The sequence below is a fragment of the Poecilia latipinna genome, unplaced genomic scaffold (genome assembly GCF_001443285.1).
Source record: "Poecilia latipinna isolate Pla-1442-1.1 unplaced genomic scaffold, P_latipinna-1.0 Scaffold232, whole genome shotgun sequence".
Taxonomy (NCBI): domain Eukaryota; kingdom Metazoa; phylum Chordata; class Actinopteri; order Cyprinodontiformes; family Poeciliidae; genus Poecilia; species Poecilia latipinna.
Window position 1 is genome coordinate 183,780 of NW_015112848.1, and position 22,290 is coordinate 206,069.

The following is a 22,290-nucleotide window of genomic DNA, read 5'->3' on the forward strand; positions in this document are numbered from 1 at the left end:
ATATATAGTTAACTGCTAACATTAACTTTTATAAAGACTTTATTCTATAATGAGGAAGTCAGTTTTGTGAAATTTGCTCCCTTTAACCTTGTGAGAAAAATGAGTAAGGCGTTTTCTTTTATTATTTTGAGTTGCTGGCTTCAAATATTCGCAGCATAATTTGTATATTAGTCTATCATTTCACACGATCACGCTTACAGCTGTTGTCCCTATTGTGGAAACTAAATTGAGTAAAACCTTTAGGCAGAAGTGGTTTATGATTAAGTAGTATATACATATATCTTACAATTCCGTGCAATAAATAAACGTTATTACTTTTGCTGCACCCGCCGTTTCCCCCTCGAAACTGTTCTTGAATTTTATTAAAGTCAATGGGTTAGTCTCTGCTTTAAAACAAAACCAGTATAAAGAAGAATAAAACATGGTAGGTCTAATCTTAGATTTGTCCTCTGCGTGTTTCTGTCCTTCCTGCCTCAAGTTTTCAATCCTTTACCTGCGTCGCTAAGTAACTTGAATTGCATATGGAAGAAGATGTCATCGTCTACTTATTAGTCTACAAGAAATAGTTAAAACATTTTGTGGCACACAATGCAAAAGGCCTACGGTGACGTAAAGTTGCCATCAAAGTCATAAAGATTTTTTTTTTTTTCCCACGCCTGTTTAATTTTTTATGTCTTTGTTTTGTTGGACAAGAAAATGATAAAAAAAATGACCATGCTGAAATGTTTTTGCTTCTCTATTTTGCCGTAATTAAAAACTGTACCGGAACTTGTGACAAATTTCTTCTCCAGTAAGTTTTTCTTTCTTTCTTTTCTTTTTTTTTTTTAAAAAAAATAATCCTTTTTGTTTTTCTCTCGTGTCTCCGTAGCTCCAGGCGGCTCGTGACCCTGGCGCGCGGCCTGTCTCCTGCCTTTCTGCGCTTCGGTGGAAAACGAACCGACTTCCTGCAGTTCAACAACCAGAAGAATCTTGCCAAGTTCAGGGGCCCTGGTCCAGACTACTACTTGAAGAATTACGAGGACGGTAATTAGACGCGGCGTTTCTCTTTTCGCCTTAGTCTGACGTTATGTTTGTGGCAGAAAAAAGATATGGCGTCGCCGTCTCTTGTGTCTTGTCTCACACACTTTGTTCTGGCAAAAATACATTTAAGAACAAACAGCATAATATTTACTTTACCCCCACTGATGGCTGACCTGGCATTTATAGTAAATATAGCTTCATATAACTAGGTGCCAGTTTAGCTGAGACACGTCACTTCAATCAAATATAAAAGAGGAAAAAAGAAAATAAAAAACTAGACCGTGATGGATGGATTTATTCCCATTCACGCTCACTCCTTGATTAAATTAATGCTAGTGCAACAGTCTGAACGAGCTCCTGTGAGCCAAGCATAAATCTAATTTTATGTGAGAAAATGAAATACCTACATTGTGCGGGCGACGTATTGTAAGTTTTAAAACTGCGTCTATTAGCTTTGAAAATTACATTGGATATTTTGGAGCTAGTTTCCAAAGCTACGGTCGGGACTTAGTTCTGGGTTATGAATCACAAAAAGGACTTAAAAATATCGTAAATACCCTATTATTGCTTTGTTTTGTGACAAAAACGATACGTAAATATAAAGTGTGCCATGGTTTTTTTTAAAGAATTTTGTGTTTTGCTTCTCATTTTGAAGTTGGAAATAATTGCTAAAATCCATTATAGCTGCCCTTTAAAAAACATAATTATATCAGCAGCAATAATACAATTAAAGCTCTGCTAGAGATGTGCTTCCATAGAGTTTCATTGCTTTAAATTGCACTAAAAGTGACCTGTGGTGTTTTACTGGGTACATACATTTGTAAATTCCTCTGGCTTACTGAATACAGCTTGAAAATTGTTGTAAGGTGGTTTTTATAACAATTCAAGATTTTAATATCAACTTTCCACATAGGGGTGCAGCTTTATTAGCAACGTTTGTATTCTTGAACGAGCAAAAGTTTGGATCACGAGTTTCTGTGGGTCAGAAGCAGAAATATTTGGGAATCACTATTCTACAGCATTTGTAACTCTTGAACAGTATCACCAAATGATGCGTTTACAAAGGAATTAAGCTAACTAAGTAAATCTTTACACAATGCTAACATTTAAATTTTAGCACAAACAAAAACTCAACAGAAAAAGAGCACATAAGTCTTCATTATGTTTTTTTTTTGTACGTGTGTGTGTGTGTGTGTGTGTGTATGTGTGTGTGTGTGTGTGTGTGTGTGTGTGTGTGTGTGCGTGTGTGTGTGTGTGTGTGGCAGATATAGTTCGAAGTGACATTGCACTGGACAAACAGAAAGGCTGCAAACTCGCCCACCATCCTGACATCATGCTGGAGCTGCAGAGAGAGAAGGCTGCCAGCACTCAGCTCGTCCTACTGAAAGAGCAGCTGTCCAACATCTACAGCAACATTACAATAACAGGTAGGAGATCAAACACACAAACTCCCCTGCGTTTTATACACCTACTCTTATGCCAACATCTCCTGGATTCTGTGGGTCATGCTTTAGCACTCACACTGTGTCTAAGGTATGCAAGAGTAAACCCTCAGCTTTTAGAATGAAAAATGCAATTTCTGAAACAGGAATGTGGGGACGGTTGAGGTGCTGTAGCAGAGGCTTGTATACAGTGCATTGACATAGTCACTTGTAACACTTAACGCAGTCTGCTGAAGAAATTGTGAGAGCTCTGATTTTGGGTGGGCTGCATACCATTTAATGTGATTTAGACACATTCCAGCAGGGAACTATAGAATATGATTTGTAGTTATAAGTATTTATTTGTAGTCTTTACTCTTTTAGGCAGTTTTTGTGTAGGCTATGTGGACCTTTCACTGATTGATAAGTATTTAATACTATGCAGCTGAATAAAAATCAGACTGGTATGCTAAAGTTGTCTTCTCTGTTGCACTTTTGCTTCTTATCCTCCCTACCATCTTGAACAGTCATGGGTGGGAGATTTTTTTGTTTTGTTTTGTTTTGTTTAGGCAGGATTTTTATTTCAAAACAGAAATCCACCCTGAGATTGAGTCCCTAAAGCCAAAGAGCCGTAGAAAAATAATTTTGAACTTTGGAAATGACTGGCAACTGTGTGTTAGAGAATACATTAATTTAGCTCTGTATTAAAGCCAAAATCCTTTCTGCAAAACCCCACTTTGCCACGGATCCAGCGCCATATGAAATATTTGGCCATGTGTTTTAAAAAGGAATTGATGAATTACAGAAAACAAACCTTCTAACTCAACCTCAAGTGAAGCAAGTTGTGAGACACATTTTTGGTCAGTACAAGTGCAGAACCGGTGGCCTCGCATCAGTTCGCCTGCGCTGTATTTGTCATGCACTCTGATGGTTCTGCTGTTCTGGGGCAAAATGACCTTCTGTGTGTTGCTGCAAAAATGATAATGGGAGATATTAGCAACATAGATCAGATGTGTGTTTTTAAATAGTCTCAAGTGCACCAAAGAAAATATGGCCAGGTAGTATTAATCAAAATAGGCAAATACAGTAAGAATTCAGACCTGATTTAAAGAGAAGTCCTTTCACAAGTTTAGCTCAAGAGTGAAACTGTAGTGCTTTTATTCTTTAGTGTTACTAATCTGTTGAGGCGAACTTTGATATTCTGGTCTTTAATTCTGTCACTACCTACCTTGAGACTTATTGTTCCCAGCAATTTCAGTTGTTTTATACTTTTTGAAAATTAAATATTTTTATCAAGAGACATTGCGCTAGCAGTGACAATGTACATGTGATCTTCTTTAAAGCCACGGCAGTTGGTCTGGTTAGTTTCTTTAGTGCAGGTTATCAGTTTTTGCCCTTATTCTTGCTAAATAATGTTTGCATAGAGCTGCAAAAGCTTTCAAAAAAAGCTCGCCTAGCAGTTTATAAATATTGCCGACTCTAGAGTGAACAACTATATTACTTGTACCATTTCTGACATTCTGTTGCGGAAACCCTTTGCACATATTGCATAACTGAACCACTAAAATAGTACTACATTCTTTGACATTTTTTTAGCTGGGCGTTTTAAAGAGCCACCCCAGAGTGCCTGGAAAACCACATGTGGCCCTGAAGTTACAGACAATTAAAGCTATTAAAATTAACAAAATAAATAAATAAATAAATAAATAAATAAATAAATAAATAAATAAATAAATAAATAAATAAATAAAAATCATGTTACAATGATCAAATAGATCTGGGTGACATCAACTTTGTTTTGATTATAGAAGTATTGACAAAAATAAAAAAAATACATTCATGTTTTATTTATACTTTGGACAGTTTCTTAACTTTGGGTAGTCATGAAAAACTCCTAGCATTCTTAGTCTCTAAATGCTTGACCTAATAGAATATACTCTGATGCACTTTTTTAAAGGAATGAAACAAATTGTGATTTTATGCATGAATTGGTTACACAATCTGGAATTCCTTCATCTTGTGTTGGATGCAATCAAAAAACCTACAGCATTTTTTTTTAAAGTTATAGTTTCTCCTTTTGCCTTGTCACCAGCATTTGAAGTTTCCTTAACCTGCTGCCACCGTAGCCGATAATCTGCTTACTCAGCAAGATAGCCAGAATAATAATACACAACTTCATGTCTGAAGTAGTTTAACAATTGTCTGTTCACTCAAAAGCATCATTTCAGTTTATCAGGCAAGCCGAAAAACAAGTTCTTGCTAATATTCCCATGAAGCTCTTTTAGCATAATGCCCTCCTAACCTCAAATATTTCTCATTTCTTAAATAAAGAATTTCTAATTAAAAAAATCATTGCAATTTATCTGTGATTTTTTTATTTGCTTGTAAAAACGCTAGAGAGTATCATCTTTTTCATACATATCTTCCCTGTTTATTTTGATAGAAATATTGTCACTGTATTGACATTACATAGAATTTGACTCGCTCTCTAACCCTAACCCTTCCACTGGTATTTTTACAATTTATCTTTGGTGATGAGTTCCACATCTTTGTGATTGAAAGACCTCCTAGCCCTAACCATAATCTTTAGCTCCTTCCACAGACTTGCATTCAAGGCTAACAAATGTTAGCTGCATGCAAAAATGTCCTAAAAAGAAATAATAATAATAATAATAATAATAATAATAATAATAATAATAATAATAATAATAATAATAATAATAATAATAATACATAAAATAAGAACTTATTCAGTTCCAAAAGGAACGGGATGAAGTCTATATAGTTCCTTGTCTTTATGTTGCTCTCACTTTGTCATTCTCTGAATATCAATAACTTAACTAACATGTCCATAGCTGGGTGGAAACCAAGTTGTCTCAGTGATATTAAAGAACAAAAACATAAATAATTTGTGGATTATTAAAATATGCATACTTCTTTGAAGCTCATCATGGGTTCAGTAATTAGTTTAAAGCCTAAGACTGAAAAGCAAGTAATAAAACTGTCTTTACTCATTTTGGGCGAGGAGAGTTGGGGGGGTTGATGGATGAAATATAATTTGGAAATATTGTTACAGTATAAATTATGGCCGAAATGAATCCTAGCTAAATGTTATTTTCTCCATGTGCTTTGACGTTTTTTTGACATGTATTACCGATGTATTCAGACCCGATGGAGGATTTTGTATTCCTAATGCTAAACACTCGCATCGATGGTTCAAATTAGGAGGTATGGGGTGATGATGAGAGATCGAAATGTGCGTCATGCTGCTTTTGAGTTGCTGCCATGGCTATGGTAAGGCTGCTTGGTGTAACCGGGGAAAATAAGGCGAAGCCAAAATTATTCTATTTACCAAAGTGAAGATTTCATTTGTGGTTTTGAAATTTCCTTGCCTTTTAAGTTCAGCATTGCCAGGAAACGCTAGTCAGAGGAATGGAGAACAAGTTAAATGATGTCTGTAATGGTGCAGCTGCTGTTTTCCTTTCATGGTGCGAAATGTCTCTGGTGGAATGTAACATATATTGTTAATTCGGTCAGCAGATGAGGCGGCGATGACACTGAAAAAGTATTAAAAGTTTGCACATGCTTGAGTAATCACCTCACCATTATTCCGAGCTGAATTGAAAGCATGTTATGTAAACTGGAATCTGCGTGAAGGCTTGTCATCTCTTTGGTTCGGGAAGAAGCAGGGGTCCGGAGGCACTAGGGATGTTTTTGAAAATGGTCTGGTATCAATTAGTCAAGATTTTAAGTGCACATGTGTGTGTGTGTGTGTGCGTGTGTGTGTGTATGTGTATGCATGAAGGCAGGTGGTGCTTAAAGGACCTTTAACAGTCTCGCTCCATCCTTTTTCACTCACCACTGTCTGCCCTCTGACCTCAGCTTGTTAGAGTCATCAGTAATGGGGCCACTATGAGTCAACGTGCACACACACACGTTCAGCAGGGGAATTGAGTTCAAAATTACCTTAACCTCAGACAAGGTCACGGTCAGCATCTTTTTACGTCTTTCTGCTTAAACACGTCCCTCCTTTCAATTAGTTCCTTCATTTTTTTAATTTATTTTTTTAGTTTTTAATTGATTCTGCATTACTTACCTTCCATCTGTTATTTTTGTCAGCACAACCAAACGTGTACTTATTTCTTTCCTATCACTGCTGTTTAGATTTAGAGAGTAACTCAGTGTTAAGAACTAGGTCTAAGATTCAGTTTCAGATCTTAAGATCATTGTGGTTGGTATAGATTCAGGGAATAAACAGAAGTTGTATGCAGTTTGTTTTAAAATGACAAAGTATATCACTGTGCAAGTTATAGAATAAACCTATAGTCTTTTAGATTTGTGTACAATGTTCAGTCTGGAAAAAAAACTGCCTTTCTTTCAGAATAGGTAAAAGCTGATATATTATGTAAACATTCACCATACAGAAAGACGTCACTAATAAAGGGAAAAATAACAGTGAAGATTTTTTTTTAAGTTTGTCATTGTAACCCTATCCTAGATTAAGTTATTAAGGAAGTGGAACGAAAACATTTCAAAGGAGGAGATGCGAAACTGAATATGAAAATACGGGTTGTGTGCAGAAAGCACATAGGAAAATATTCAACTTTCATAATTTAATTCACATGTTTTGAAAATATAGTAGCTCTTTAAGTTTCTCTCTGCCATTATGTTTCACTCTGGCAGACAGAAAGTTGGAATAATTGATAAATAAGTGCAACATGAGGCTTAGTGCGACTGACAAAGTGTAAAACTGTTTCTTGGGTTTATAATGTAATTAAAGAAATTGATTCAACTAAATTGGTTGTGTACAATTTTTAAAACAATATTTTTTAAAAAGGAAAATCTTTTTTGTACAGATTCATTGGAAAACTGGTGGATCCTAAATTAGCTTTCTCTGGACTGCTGTTGTGCTTGTTCTACAAATGACAGAGCACATAAAAGATAAATAAACAAAGTCGACGTAGGAAAACCTATCCAGCATATTCATCACAAAAGTCTGAGGTTTTTAAGTCTTAAATCAAACTAGAAACCCAACACAATCTGGAAACAACTCTGGCAGACTAATGAGGATAAAACAAATCCTTTTGGCTTCAATGAACAATGAAAAGCTCTGAAGGAAAATAAATCCCCTGAATTTCATCAAGATCTCTGGCTCATCTGTGTAGCTCTAAAACAAGCGTCCTGGGGTTGTGTTTTAGCCAGAACGCTGAAAAATGTTTCCCTGATAGCCAGAAGATTAAACTCAGTTTCTTACTCCTAAAACTTTCTTAACTGCGAAATGATCATGAATAGAAACCCCAAATTAACAATAAGAATACTCTGCAGATCAAAACGTGATTAAAATAATGTGGATAAATCTGTAAATAATATTTCATCACAGACAGCCTGAGCATGTAACATATCAAGAAGTGAGCAAAGAGACCTGCCAGAAAGGTGAATATTCTCATTAAAGATTAACTTCCTGTCCTTGTCACAGATTTTCAAGTCCTACAGGATGAATGGGAGATAGATGTAAAAGTTAAACTGAGAAATGCTTAATTTACACGTGGGAACACACTCACACATTTTGTTATTACATGACTACATTACAAAAATGATCAAAACTGGTCTTTGAGAAATCTTGTTTGATTTTCCACCTCAAATTTGTTTTGCTTATGAAGTTAGATGCTAAGACACCCATTTAATTAATTTATTTATTCATTTATTTGCCTGGATTGTGCTTTGAATTATAATTTCGGTCTTGTCTGTGTAAATATTTGTAGAGCAAACGATCAGAAGAGGTTTTCTTTAAATATGACAAAACCCAAAAGCCTTCCTTCCCTGACCTCTTATTCCACAGCTTAAAATGGATGTTGTGCATATGAGAGTAAGGGAGTTTTCAGTTCCCAGATCACAGATGAATGTTATCAGTGGCTAACTATTACAGAGAAACGTGTCACTTTTAATAAATAGTATTTTACAAAGGTAACCATGTCACCAGGTTGCTTTTTGGTCATTTTGAAAATAGGTCTCTCAAAATGAAAGTAAAATTCGGCACTAAATATGTTGCCTTAAGCCTGACGTCCTTTAGCCTCCCTTTCCTCTCTATTCTTTAGGCTGATCTCATACGAGCAGTGTCATGTGACAGGGAAGTTTACATCTTGTAAACCCAGCTAGGACTAAATTAGACACCAATGCCCGAGCCCTCTCTGCTTGAGATGACACAGAGGTGCAGCACTTATATCCTTTGTATCTTTGGAGTCTTTGCACATCTAACCTCTGGATACCATTTCTTTCCAGAGGAAGTGGTTCAGTGGTCTTTCGGACATTTCCAAAGTATTTTCCACATGCCCCAGTAACCTGTTCACAGGATAAAATTAGCATCAGTAATGCTATTTTTAAAATATTTGGGTTTTGATCATTGAAGCATTTAGTTCAAATAAACCAGGGCTGCAACTAAGGATCATTTTAGCTATCAATCAATAGTATTTTCTTTATTGATTATTTTGACAATTAATCATACAAAAAATTTACACATTCGACAGATTCTTCATTTCAGTCTTTTTATGCAATGATAAAAATAAACAAATAATCAAATTTCTTGTTATATTATGAAAATAAATATTGTGTTGCTTAAAATGCAACAGCATAGCAATACTTTAGTGTACACTTGCTCCTTTGTAGTAAAGGATGCATCTGCAAAAATGCTCTCAACATGTGAAAAGTTCAGCCCTTTGTGCTTGACTTAACATCAATACAGCGTAGGCATAATCTGTTGATTATGTTTTGGATTAACCACTAACAATTGGCGCTCCTGACATAGCCTTCCCCCGAATGAATAATATAAGCTTAATATAAGCGGCAGTGCTACTCAAAGCTCAATACAGGCAGATGAAAACTGCTGCCACTCTTTCTTTGGCATCTAATTTAAGAAACTGCGTTGTAAAACTTTTGTGTTTTTTTTTAAACCGTAACTTCTTAAAACCGTGATATACTTGTCCGATACATGACACCTGTTCATAGACATTCAAATATTGTTTGTTGGGTAGATAATGATCTTACTTATGCTACTCTACAACAATGAGATTAATACGTTTGAAGCAAAAATATGTCAGAAAAAGCAATTCCTTCTGTAACGTAGCAACAAAGAGCATTGGAGTGAAGTTCTTTCCCTGACAAAAAGTACCAGGCACCAGAAAGAATATACAGGAAAGAAGAAGGTGGAAAATCTGTAAAGACAAACATTAGAAGCATCCACATAGGAGCAAATTCACTAAACATCTGTGAAGGGCTTGAAAATGTTTTCATCAAACAAACTGGCACAGCCGTCCACAGATTGCTTCTAGTTACAGCTTTCTGTTTGTACTCACTTCAAAACGAAACATATTTTCTTTCAGCTGAGAGAAACACGCTCTGTCTTTCCTATTAGTTCTGCTATGTGACTCCTTTCTCCCTTTTCTGTTGTCCCTGTTAGAAACTCTTTTTAAGGTCTGAAATGGTTCTTTGGCGTCTTTCTCTATTTAAAAATGACTTTGTGATTATGCAAACACAAGGTGAGAATTTGGACAGATTGAGGGTTTTTTTTTTTTTTTTGCTTGCAGCTTCTGTAGCGCCTGTTGTATCTCCAGGTTATTGCTTAACACAGATTTAAGCGACTTTCTCCCAAGTTTTACACCATAATGGCACACAAAGTATCTTTCTGTGTGTTGGCAGACAAATGAGAATGATCTTCTCTGATTTCTTGTTGTCTATAAGAACATTGTTGGTTTTGAGCTCCTAATGTGGAATATTGACAGACCGTGGCGGCATGAGGAACATTAAAGATTGTGCGTAGGTTTTTACTGCAATCCCCTTTGTTTAGTATTTGAAGAAGATAAGCTGGAGTTCTGCTGTGCTGTTTAGCTAGCAACTGAGGCGTGTCACAAATGCATTGTTGTTATACAGAAACATTAATCTTTGGAGCATTATCAAATAAATAGAATGATTGAAATCAGATGTTCCAGACAGCGAGCTGGTAACCAGCAAAGGGGTAACATCATTTCACAGAGCAGCTCTAATGTTCCAACAATGATTCCCCTAAAGCTGTGGTTCCCAAGCTTTCATGCTTCTGACCCACAAAATAAAATGCAAGACACTTAGGACCACAACTCTTGATTGAGCATGCAGGTACTTTCACTGAAAAGTGGTCCAATAAGAACACAAATGGCATCGACGGTCTGCATACAGACCAATACTTTCTTTTTACTTATTTTCAAGATTTGATTATCATTTTATTTCTTATCTTTTACAATTATTTATCAAATGCATGTCCTCTCTATTGTCATTTTGCTTTAGTATTTAGGTTAATTTCTGAAGTGAATCTCGAGATGGAGGAAGTACACATTTGTGACCCTAAGTGGGTTCTCGAACCCAACTTTGAGAACTACAACTCTAAAGTAAAAACTGCTTGACCCAAATATATATGACTACAAAAACTTGCGTAGGAATGAGTTTGCCATTTGCTAGGCTAACATTAGCTTCCCTTTCTCTGTTTTGATACCAATTTGACAGGTTGAGATTTTGCTAACTTTAGCAGTAAACTTTACTCCTTCATTATAATACAGGGACCATAATTTAGAATGGAAATAAAGTAACCGTAAGTCTGTGTAAAGCTGCAGCTGTAGTAAATTTTAAATGAATTTCATTATTGCAAACTTCTGTGTTCTCTCACAGAGGGAAAACAAGAAGAAAGGAGAAGTTGGGATTAAACTTCTATGTGTTTACGACGTTAAACTGAATTATAATCACTTCAAAGAAAGTTTGCCATTTTAAGAGGTATTTAACAAAAGCCTGACAGACATGACCCAAAGAAGGATTTACCACACACATTCAGCAGCAGCATCTTCTTGTTACTTGAAAATCTGTCAATGATTCACAGGGGCTGTGTATGTCTTTGTTTGTGCCTCAGAGCATAAACAACTTAATACCCCAATTAATTATTTTTGAATCAATTATTTACTTCCTTTCTCACCGCAACTGCAAATGGACATCACTTAATTAAACTCTACTACCGCTGCAGGCAACAGCAAATATGAGCTGTAAATGAGTTTAAACTGATGAAACTGAATTGCAGGCCTAGAAAATAAGTAAATCTGACTGCTCTCACTACACAAATGTCTATTTTAATGTTCCTGGTGAATGATAGGGTACATACAGTCAACCGTAGATGTTTTTTGGAAGTACATTTCTGCCCTAGTGACTGATGTTTTCTTTGTTAAGTGCTGAGCAAATGCAAAAAAAAAAAAAAAAAAAAAACTTACCATGATTCCTGGAAAAGGTTAATGGAACGGAAGTGCTCCTTATGTGTGAAAACACCCTGTATGTATCATATATTTCTGACTAGGTTTATTAAAAACATCTATTTAACCCCCTATGTGCAGCTTAATTGCAGAGTTGTGTTAAAAGTCACATTAGTTTTAGGTGTATCTGTAATCGCAACCATGCTTTAAATAACTTGGCTGATTAGATTACTTACATTCATGTACACAGCGACAAAGTTTGGCTTCAGAATGAAGCCCTGCAGTGCAATACTAGAGTTTCACACATGGAGGCCTTTTTCAGTGTAACGCCGAGTAGTATCTTCAGACAAAGGGGCTCTTTCAGAACATGACTACATATAAAATTACATGACCTTCTGTTTTATGTTTGTTTGAATAAATTTCTAACATGCTATTTCTTCCTCCTTTCCGTACCTGTCAGGATACAATTATCAGCAGTGATGTAGTCTCAGCGTGACAAACTCTTGATTGCTGTATCGCCTGTTTTCCTTTTTTCTCCTCACTCTTTCCACATGACCTTCACAGATCCAGAAGTGTCTGTTTTTCTTTGCATCAAAGAATACCTAGTGTTTAAATCATGGATGGACATATAATGTAATTCCATGTGTTTGCAATATGCCCGAGACAAGTGCCAGCAACCTGCAAACGAATGTCATTTTAATAGCCTGACGCATGGGAAATGTTTGAAAGCAGCCCTTCCTCTTCTAAGATTGTTTGGCATGACATTGAACCTCCACATTTTCCCTGGGAACCCCAGAAAGCATACGTTTTGTGTCAGATTTCAAATCATGACACTGTGTTCCTGACTGTTTTGAGGCAGCTTGCACCAATGGGACAGATCTGGAGCTGGAATGCCGGTGCCTCTTTAAAAAAAAAAAAAAAAAAAAAAAAAAAAAATGGGGGAACGTATATACACACAGTGTATGTGTATGTGAGCTCGGTACAAGTCCAGATGAAGTTGTTATTCTGAGGGGAAAACATGCCTCCTTCATTACCAGTTAAACACATTTTATTTAATTTAATTTGACTCACAGGTTCCCATCCATTATTTATGATTATCAAACATGTTTGCGTGGGTGCATGTGTGTGTGTCAGGTCTCTTTTTGTGTATTTATGGTGCGAAAATTTGTTCTACAAGGAGAGCTAGCATGAGGCTAGGAAGCTGTAACCACTGTTTGGAGAAGTGATTTGACCTGGTGTTTAAGAATGTTACACTAATGTTTCTTCTCTCAACAACTTGCACTGGAATTTAACACACTCATTAGTATCGCACAAATGTTTGGAGCATTTTTGCATGTGCACGTTAGTGTACATGTGTGTCCTCTGGGAAAGCGTCTCCATTTCACAGTGAGAGAAAAGGCGGTATTTGAGAACTGATCAGGCATGGCAAATCAAAATTGAAGCAGATTTGCAAATTTCTGTTGACCCTCTAGAAAAGGGGGTCAGCAACCTTTAGAGTCCAAAACGCCATTTTTGACGTCAGTCGAGCTAAGGAAGGCTTAGAAGGAGCTGTGAATGTTACATGATGTTTAGAAAAAAAAGTATACTTTTTGATAAATATTTACTAAAGAAATATGTTGTCATCATTGAAAACCTAACATTTATTACTTAAGATTTTCAAATAAATAAAAACATCAAACTTTTGCAAAGAGAGGAAAAAATAAATTATTTTTCTTATAGAAGGTGTTGATAAGTTTTGCAATGACAAACTAATGACAGGTAAATAGGCTGAAAGATATATGCTGCTGATACATTTTGTGTCATTGTGTTGTGGAAACTCAATACAATCATTAAGAAAAACTGTTAAGACCTACATTTATTATTACTACTATATTTAAAAGCATTAAATATAGCATGAGGTTAGGAAGCTGTAACCACTGTTTGGAGAAGTGATTTGCCTCTGACCTATTGCCCCAGAGGCAAATTGCAGATCTATACTCTAGGACAAATTTTTTTCTTATGTTAGAGAATTATCTTTTCATGATGTATCACAGTGACTTAAAATATTGTTAGATTATTTAATTAATTCAAATGAAAAAGTTTACAGATTAATCAGACAAACTTTTCTATATTTTCAACTTTTCATTCCATAAATTTTTGATGGTTATGAGTTGCAGCCAATGAAAATCCAAAATTCAGTTTCTCTAAAAGTGTGAATATTACAAAAGGCCATTAAATTTCTTTCTTGCTGAAATGTAGGCCTGTAGCTCTACATGCTGTACAGTATATATTTGCAATACTTGGTGGAGGAGGAACGGGACTATTGTAGTCCTTATTCTCAACATGACTGTGCATACTGACTCCAGCTACAATCCATATCTTGTTAATACTAATAAACTTTGTTTGTTCTTGTTGCTTGTGGACCTTTTTGTACCACTTGATTTCTTTCATTTAGCATTTTGTTGGATGATGGAAACTCAGTTCCCTAAGCAATGACCTTATATACCTTACTCTCCTTGCGGAGGGTGGAAAGCTTTTTCTTTTTTTGATGTAGTTTAACACATTTATGTATAAAAAAATCAACTCAGATATTAGGAGCTAAGTAATTTCTTTCCATGTATAAAAGTCATTTATGTAAAAAAAAAATGCCAGCCATTGCAAAAATTCCAAAAGTGGTCACAATAAACTGTGCGGTATTTTGACCCACCGAAGATCAGATGTTCAGATGTAAACTCTTGAACATTTTACTTCTGTAAACCCCCGAAAATGTTGCTTGCATAACAGTTTGGCATGTTTCTATCCTCACCACTTATGAATCCTCTTTAATTCCATGTAATGTTTTGTTGTTTTTTTTTCCTTCCTGGAGCATATGGTTGGTTGGATTGTGTTGGACCTTGTCAGGGGCCATCTATCACTCGATGGTGTCCTGCTGAGCTGCAGATTCACAGAGCAGCTCTCAACCCTTCAGATGAGAAAACAAGAGCTTGGCTGAACTAAGTGAGATTCAAACAGTTTTGAAGAAATAGAGGGGTGGAAAGAGTGAGGAATGTGCAACAGTGGGGGGAAAAAAAGAGCAAAGAAAGAACAAATATTTCCCTGATAAAATGGAAACAATGAAAGTTTAACATTTATTTTTTTTCCTCTGTTTATGCTGGGCAGAGCTAGCAGTTTTTACCCGCTAAGCCAACCAACACCTGTTATGTAAAACCGCCTAGAAGGTTTTCTAAAAAAAACCTGTAAATGGTTATGGTTCGGTAAATTCACAATGCTAGGGTTCCCAGAAAGCTCAGAGCACAGGTAACATTGTCAGGGCTCTTTTAAGAAAACATTTTAAACAAAAAAGGGTTGTTTATATAAACCTCTCACAACATTATCTCTTGTTTATTTCCTATAACTAAATAAAACAAAAACCCCACAGAACTTTGTGTTTTTCCTTCAAAAGTCAATCTTTCTTCAAAATAATGTACAAACCCCCTACATACTTGCACTGCCTCAAATCTAAAGTTAGGAATTATTTTTGAAACGATTGAAAATGCTGATATTCTTTTCAGCAAAAAAAAAAAAAAAAGTAACACCATCAACAAAAAAAAACTTAATTGAGAAAACATGTCTCACCTAGTTCAACTCTTCAGCAAGAAAGTTTTGCCTGGTCTGAAGACATTGCTGCTGGCTTTCTGTGCTCTCTGACCTTCACATGAAAAGAGAACATGAATGTGCCTCAGAGGTAAATGACAAGAAGCTGCTTCCTAATTATGCCGCACAGAATATTCTGCCTGTCTTCCTCTCAAAACACATTTGGATTTGTTTTTGTACTGAAAAGGTCATATGTTTTTGAAGATGTTTTTGTTTTTTCAAGACATCGTGTTAACTTTCTGAGTTAAAAGAAATGTGTTTCAATGCAGCAACTCTGTCATTCGCAAAGGTGCTGTACAATTCATATTTTCTGAAATTGCATTTTCTGAAATATTTGGAATTATTAATATTGATTCATAGCTCTTCATAGTTCCCCATTGTGAAGTGGGAAACTCTGAAGCAACATACTGAAACAAAGCAAGTTCTTAACTTTTAATTCAAGTAGATATGTCTGAATATGAACGTCTAGGTTAAACACGCATGACGATCATTCCCCGAAATGACAGAATTAAAACAAACAAAAAATACTGCAAAATTATTTTTATTAAATAACTGAGAATCGTCAATGCTATACTGCTCTATAAACTAACAATGTAAACACAAATTCCAGTCCACGGTTCCTGTTTAATCACTTCCATCATAAAACCAAACCTTCTTGTATATATTTATATGCCTGGACTGCAATCACAGATTTATTCCAGCTAAAGAGTTTATACACAAAAAACATTAAAATAAGAATGGTCATTTTTAGACACAAGGGCACTTTTTGAGAGAAAAGAATAGATTATTGACCCATTATTAATGTCCATATTGACTTCGTATACATGGGGATTTTATAGAGAAATCTCAGCTGCCATAGAGCCATTTTGCTGTCATGCACATCATATTGTGTGTTCTTTTCCATTAAGCTATCTTAGGAAAAATACCATATGTATTTGGTTCTACTTTTAAAACAGGGAGGGGATTTAGTAGATCCTCACATATTGACTATCATCACCATAGTGTTTCACAAGGATGTAGTTGTTGGTGTTATTGCAACAAAATGCCTGAAGCTTCTATTTCAAATGAATGTGACTAGTGCTTTTTTTTTTTTTACCTGGATTAAATCTTCTGGCAAGAGATTTTCTTTAATTCATTTAATTACAAAAAGATGTTATACTTGAATGAACTCCCCTTCGTTTAAATCCCTGATGCATAACATGAATATGCAGCACCATGCACAGCTTCAGGAAAAGCTTAGCCACTTTGCTTTGTTTTTGGTGTCAGAAAATGAGACAGATTAGTGTTTTATAGAGATCACTGCCTCACAAGTGTCCAGATTACCTTCCAAAGCAATGATTCATTGCATTGGGGGGTTTTGTTTGTTTTTTTGTGTCGTTATTTGTAACAAAATGTGATTGGATTGTACTTTGGCTCTTCAAGTTACAGCCCACAACTTCATATAGTCTGGGTTTATCTCTGCAAAGTTTAGAAACTTGACAGGAACAGTAGGAAGTCGCTTTATTTTATGATAGTAGTCCACTTTTACTCAAATCAACAAGAATGATGGTTTGAACAGAATTGCATATTACTCAACTCCTACAAGTTAGACAAGTAGTCTGCATTTGACTGAGCGATTACAAGACCTTGAAGATTTTCTTTTTTTTATTAGCAATTCTGTTGCAGATTTTCCACTTTCTATTGTGATACAGTTACAACTTGGCTGTTGTGCAGATGCCTCATCTAACACAAGAATAAACTAAGCAAATTAATGCACTAATATGAAGAGGAAGTAACACTAAAACGACCCAACTAGAAACACTAACACAAAACCCAAGGATTGTCACAATATGTGGTTTTCACCAAAAACTTCATTGTCTGTGGCCAAGCATTTCTACTTCATTCACATCTGTCCAAAGGACATTTTTCCTGAGGTCATGCAGTTCATTCAAATGTAACTTTGCAAACCTAAGTCATTCTGCTATATTGTTTTTAGGTAGAAGAGGTTTTCTCCTGTCAACCCTTTCAAACAAGTCATGCTTTTACAATATTTTCCTACCTGCACTATCATGAGCCCCAGCATTTAGCATGCTGAGTGAAGACTGTAGAGAGTGACATGCAGCTTTTTTTTTTTTTTTTTTTTTTGCATTTGTCCTGTTCACAGTGGTTGCTTGGGGTGATATTAACTCCTGGTCAGATTGGCAGCTGTATTAAGTCATAAGAAGCAATAACTGATTGTTTTTTCTCCAAATATATATTTTTAAACTCCTTGTTGTTACTACAAGTACTCAACTGTTAGTTTTCTTCCCACAATTACAACTTCCAAGTCAAAGAGTGTAGTGGATCGTTTGACCTGGCAGTGTTCAGGATGATGTGTTTACTGAATGAAGCCAAAGAACAAAAGATTTTTACATTTTTCACTAAGTTTCACCACTCAGGCTAAAATGCATCTGATTCCAGTCAGCAGCCAGATTTTCAGTTTCACCATTTTGAATGCAGTGTTGTGAAGCAGTATTTTATGTTATATGTTTTGTAGTGTCGTCAATCGCTTAAAACATTTTGGCAGATTAATCACACTTTAGTGTTGTGATTAATCACAGCTAAGTAAACATCCAGGTTTCAAAAAAATGGTTTGGAAAATGTTCTCTTGTCTCAAACGTCTCCGTTTTCCAGATTTTCATATTCAGGGAAGTCCTTTTGTTTCCAACATAATTTAGAAACGCTAACTATAAAGTGGTTGTGTTTCAGTGGAAGGACAATTTACCATTGCAATGAGTAGAGTACATACGACAGTACCCCAGACATCCATTGTTTGTTCCAAGAAGTTTTTTGGCACTAGTGGCCTTTATTTGACCATAATCTGAAAGGAAGACATGCAGCAAAGAAATTGAGGATGGGATTTGTCGGCTATGTTGAGGTCTATAGCCACTGAGCACAACAGTCTGACTCTCCTTGCTCTTCTTTTCACTCAGATTTTTCATCACAGTCCAGTTGGACAGGTGATGCAGCGCAGGCAGACATACCGTACACCATCTGTACTTTGGGGTTTTCTTATAACCAACTTTTCTGACACATTTTAAGGAAATAAAATATAATCTCTTTCAGATGTTTCTTCAGATGTCCCTTCAACAAGAATTTGTGTGTGTGTGTGTGTGTGTTGTTAAAACATTTTTGGTTTGAATAAAATAAAATTTTATTGATATGGTCACAGTTTTTATTACTGTTGTAAAAATTTATTCAATTTTGAAATATAACATATGAAAGCCTAGACCTCACTTGCAGCAATGAGAGAAAAAAAAAAGAAGATTTTACATTTTAAAAATACAGATCTCATAAATTCAGTCAATTTATTTGTTACATTTACTGAAAGCATTTTTATTTTAAATTTTTCATCTTTTTTTTTTCTTAAACACCGCAGTTAGCGTGTCTGTGAAGAAGCGCTATGTTATTGAAGGAATTTTTACGACTCTTTAAGTGTAAAATGAAATTTGTTTCGGTCAGAAGAGAGCAGCACGGAAGTGAAAATCGGAATTACATTTTCTGAGGTATTTTCCTCAGACCTGCTTTCCCTGAGAGAGCTTAGAAGACTGCTCTAAGTGGCCCAAGCAAAAAAAGGCAGAGTGAAATCTCTCTGTGAACCTTTACTGCGAATGGCAGGGGCCGACACCTCTAACCAGGAGCAGATGTTCGGCTGGCTTTGGCTCAACCCAGTTCTTCTACTGGCAGAGAGAAAAACATAGGTTTTCTGCCAGCGTGCCCTGATATCAGCACTAATAGCCTGGTTCTGCAAGCTTGGTTGGTCCAGTCCACTTCCTTCAAGCATGTACCTCCAGAAAAGATGCAGGAATGCAGCTGAGCTAAAACAGACAAATGTTATTGTCTCAGCACCTGAGGTATTGCGGTAGCTGGACCTTATCTTGATTGCTATATAATGATCTCACTTGCTTATCATTTGTTCATTTTTCTCATTCATTCATTGAACTTAACGAAATTAAAAGAATAGGTCATTTTGAATTTGTTGCAGGAAATGTTTTTTTTTTTAATTATCTAACTGCTCTTTTGAATTATATCCACCACATAAATTGTAATTTTAGTAATCTTTCCATATGCTTGAAAGCCACTTTGATTTGTGTAAACAAGTTTGTTCAGACTTCTCAGGATCATAACTTGCATGAGAGTCTAAGTATGCTGGACCTTTGTTCAGTATTCTTAAGTTGTGTCCTTTCAGAGTCCCCTGAATTAGAAAGAGAAAACTAGTATCAAACTTCTGTTATCAGGCCTTTATGAACGGCTTATGAATATTTACAATTTCAGCACAACAGCATATGAAGTGACAGGACTGTCCTCTCAGCACCATTCGTATCTCAAACAGCCTCAGAGCTGTTCTGTCCTCTCTAACAGTGAGAAAATGATTGACATGTGTGCAGCCACAGTAAGTTTAATTAGCTGGCCCTAAATTTGGAGCACACTAGACTCTGATCATTACTGCGCTGTAATGCAAACTTCAGTTCTATTATTTCCTTTGTGCCTGCGGCGGGACGGGGGGTTGGTAGAGGACTGCAACCCAACAAAACTGATTTGTTTAGAAAGTTGCCAGGGATTTTGTTGGGTATCTTGTTTATATATAAAAAAGTTCCTAAAAGGACCTGCCTGGCTACAAAAAAGCTTATTGTGAGTAGTATGTTACTCGGTAAGCTGTGCTGCTACATTTTCTGTGACAGAGCAACAAAGTTTCTAATTTTCTGTCTAGAAAATTAGAAGCTTGCCCATTGCAAGCTTAACAATCTGAACATCTCCATATGGACTTGTAAGAAACCAAGCAAATTGTGTGTATCTATTCTAAAGATGCTGTTATATTGCAGGAGGCTGGCGGCAGCATCAACAGGTTGATGTTGATATGTGCTCACATCTAGTAGATGCATCCTTCTGATATAAACACATTTAACTTTCTAACATCTAAAATGAGCAAGTGGGGTTACCTGGCCAACTTTTTGGCCGCTGCTCTGAGGATTTTTTAAAACTTTTCTATACTTGCTAAAATATGACGAGTGTTGTTATATTGTACATAAAAGAACCATTACTAACCTCACAGAGTCTCCAGTTGTCCCTTGTTTTACTTCTGTGGATAGCATGTTAGGTAATTTTGTGAATTTTCTTGCTTTAAATGCAGAAAGATATTATAGTAAGGACATGCAAAGTTAGCATCTTCCTTACTCCCAAGTATTGCTGGCAGCTTATGTACTGTGGCAAACCCAACCTGTATGTCTAAAATCTAAAATCTGAAATAATAGTTCTTACAATCACTCTGTCATTTGGGATTATTTGAAATTTATTACATGGCATTGTGCCTCAAATGGTTACATAATGCTTGACACATGTATGCACAACCCAAGATAATGCAGCTCATCATTTTAATAAGAAATCTTTATCATGAATGCTTTCCATCAAACTGCACATTTTCACTGTTACCCTGTTCAGATTCATGGAGGGCAGGGTTGGAGCCTATCCAAGCTCGTCGCCTAATTTACCTGATGATTGTGCACATGCATGGGATCAAAACACAAACTCTAAACTTGAAGGCATGTGAGGCAACGGCTCTACTCCATGTGCAGCCCTCGAGCCCATGTGGAGTCTAAATTGAGAGCGTCAAATCAATAAAACAGCATAATTGCAAATGTATTCACGCTGATATATGAGTTCACAAAAACAACTTGACAGATTGGTGTACGTTGAGGTTTTCTACATAATAGAAGTGGCATTTACTTGTAAAAATAACATGAGGCGATCCAAATTGATTTCAAACATTGTTGATTTGTTTTTCGTCAGACTTGTTTTGCAAACCATGAAAATGAATGTCAAATCCGGCAAATTCACGAGAACAAATAAAACAACTCAAAATTTTACTTGTTAGAAACTCTCTACCGATAAGAAAACTCAGAAAAAGGGACCTTGCAGAATTATTCACACCCCTTGGTCGTTTCCCCACATTTGGTGACATTGAAATCAATCTTTTCTTTTTTGAGGGAATTTTAAGTGATCGACTAACACAAAGCTGTGCAAACATCAGAAGCGGTAAAAGTTTATGCCCTCATGAAAACTTTAATAAGGCACTATATGCTATCACCTGGGAGAACAGATGAAATTTCTTTCATGAAGCTTCAGATGACCAAAAGACAAGATCAGAAAACACAGCAGCTGTGGCCACACAAGAGTGAATAGAAAGCCTTTGGGAGGTATTTGAAAAGATGAATGGTTGGAAAAAGTCCCATTCTCTTTCTCCATAAACATCTGGCCGAACTATTTATCACAGTTTGTCATAACGCGTTGCTGCACAAACTCAGATGGGACTAACCATCGTTTTGAAGGTGAGCTGTGATATTTTTCTTTCTTTTTACAAGAATCCCGAATTCTGCAGCGATGGAATGAAGAATGGAAAGGATGGGTTCAACCCCAAATGTGCTTCAGCTTTACAGGTTTATAAAAAAATAAATAAAAAAAAAACTATTATTTTTTTTACAAGGACCTGTTACATACAAGTGACTAAAATATCCTATAAACACAGTAAGTGACTTATCAAAATATAAATTTTGATAAGATCTGAAGATGACAGTGTTACTATTCTTGTAAAAATGTCAGGTATGAAACTGACATCAGTCTGTAACGCTATGGGTCACAATAATACACAATTGCATTTGATTTTCCTGGCTTAAACTTCCTTGCAAATGTGTAATTCTTTTGTAACGGTTTTGCCGTAAAATGATTCAGAAAATATTTATTAAATTAGGAAACTATCCCATCAGTCAATCAATTATTTTTAATTGGATCATTATGAGTCATTATTTTAACTTTGCAAAATTGCCAAAGTTTGAGATATCTTGGTTAGTACACAACTGCACAGATTAATATTCATATGGAACATTTTACGACATTCTCAGCATTTCACATTATAAAGGTTCAACGAATTTTAAAAGTCTTGCAATGCGATTCTGTCAGTGTTTAAT

General features: G+C 35.8%; 1 protein-coding gene across 1 annotated transcript in view; it reads left to right on the top strand.

Moving 5' to 3' along the window:
- The window catches only part of hpse2 (heparanase 2), a 69,767-nt gene that overhangs the window by 4,242 nt on the left and 43,235 nt on the right, over positions 1–22,290 (top strand). Inside the window, exons 2-3 of the mRNA XM_015032154.1 lie at positions 869–1,023; positions 2,286–2,447. Coding sequence (XP_014887640.1) covers positions 869–1,023; positions 2,286–2,447 — 317 coding nt within the window. The remainder of the gene's footprint in view (positions 1–868; positions 1,024–2,285; positions 2,448–22,290) is intronic.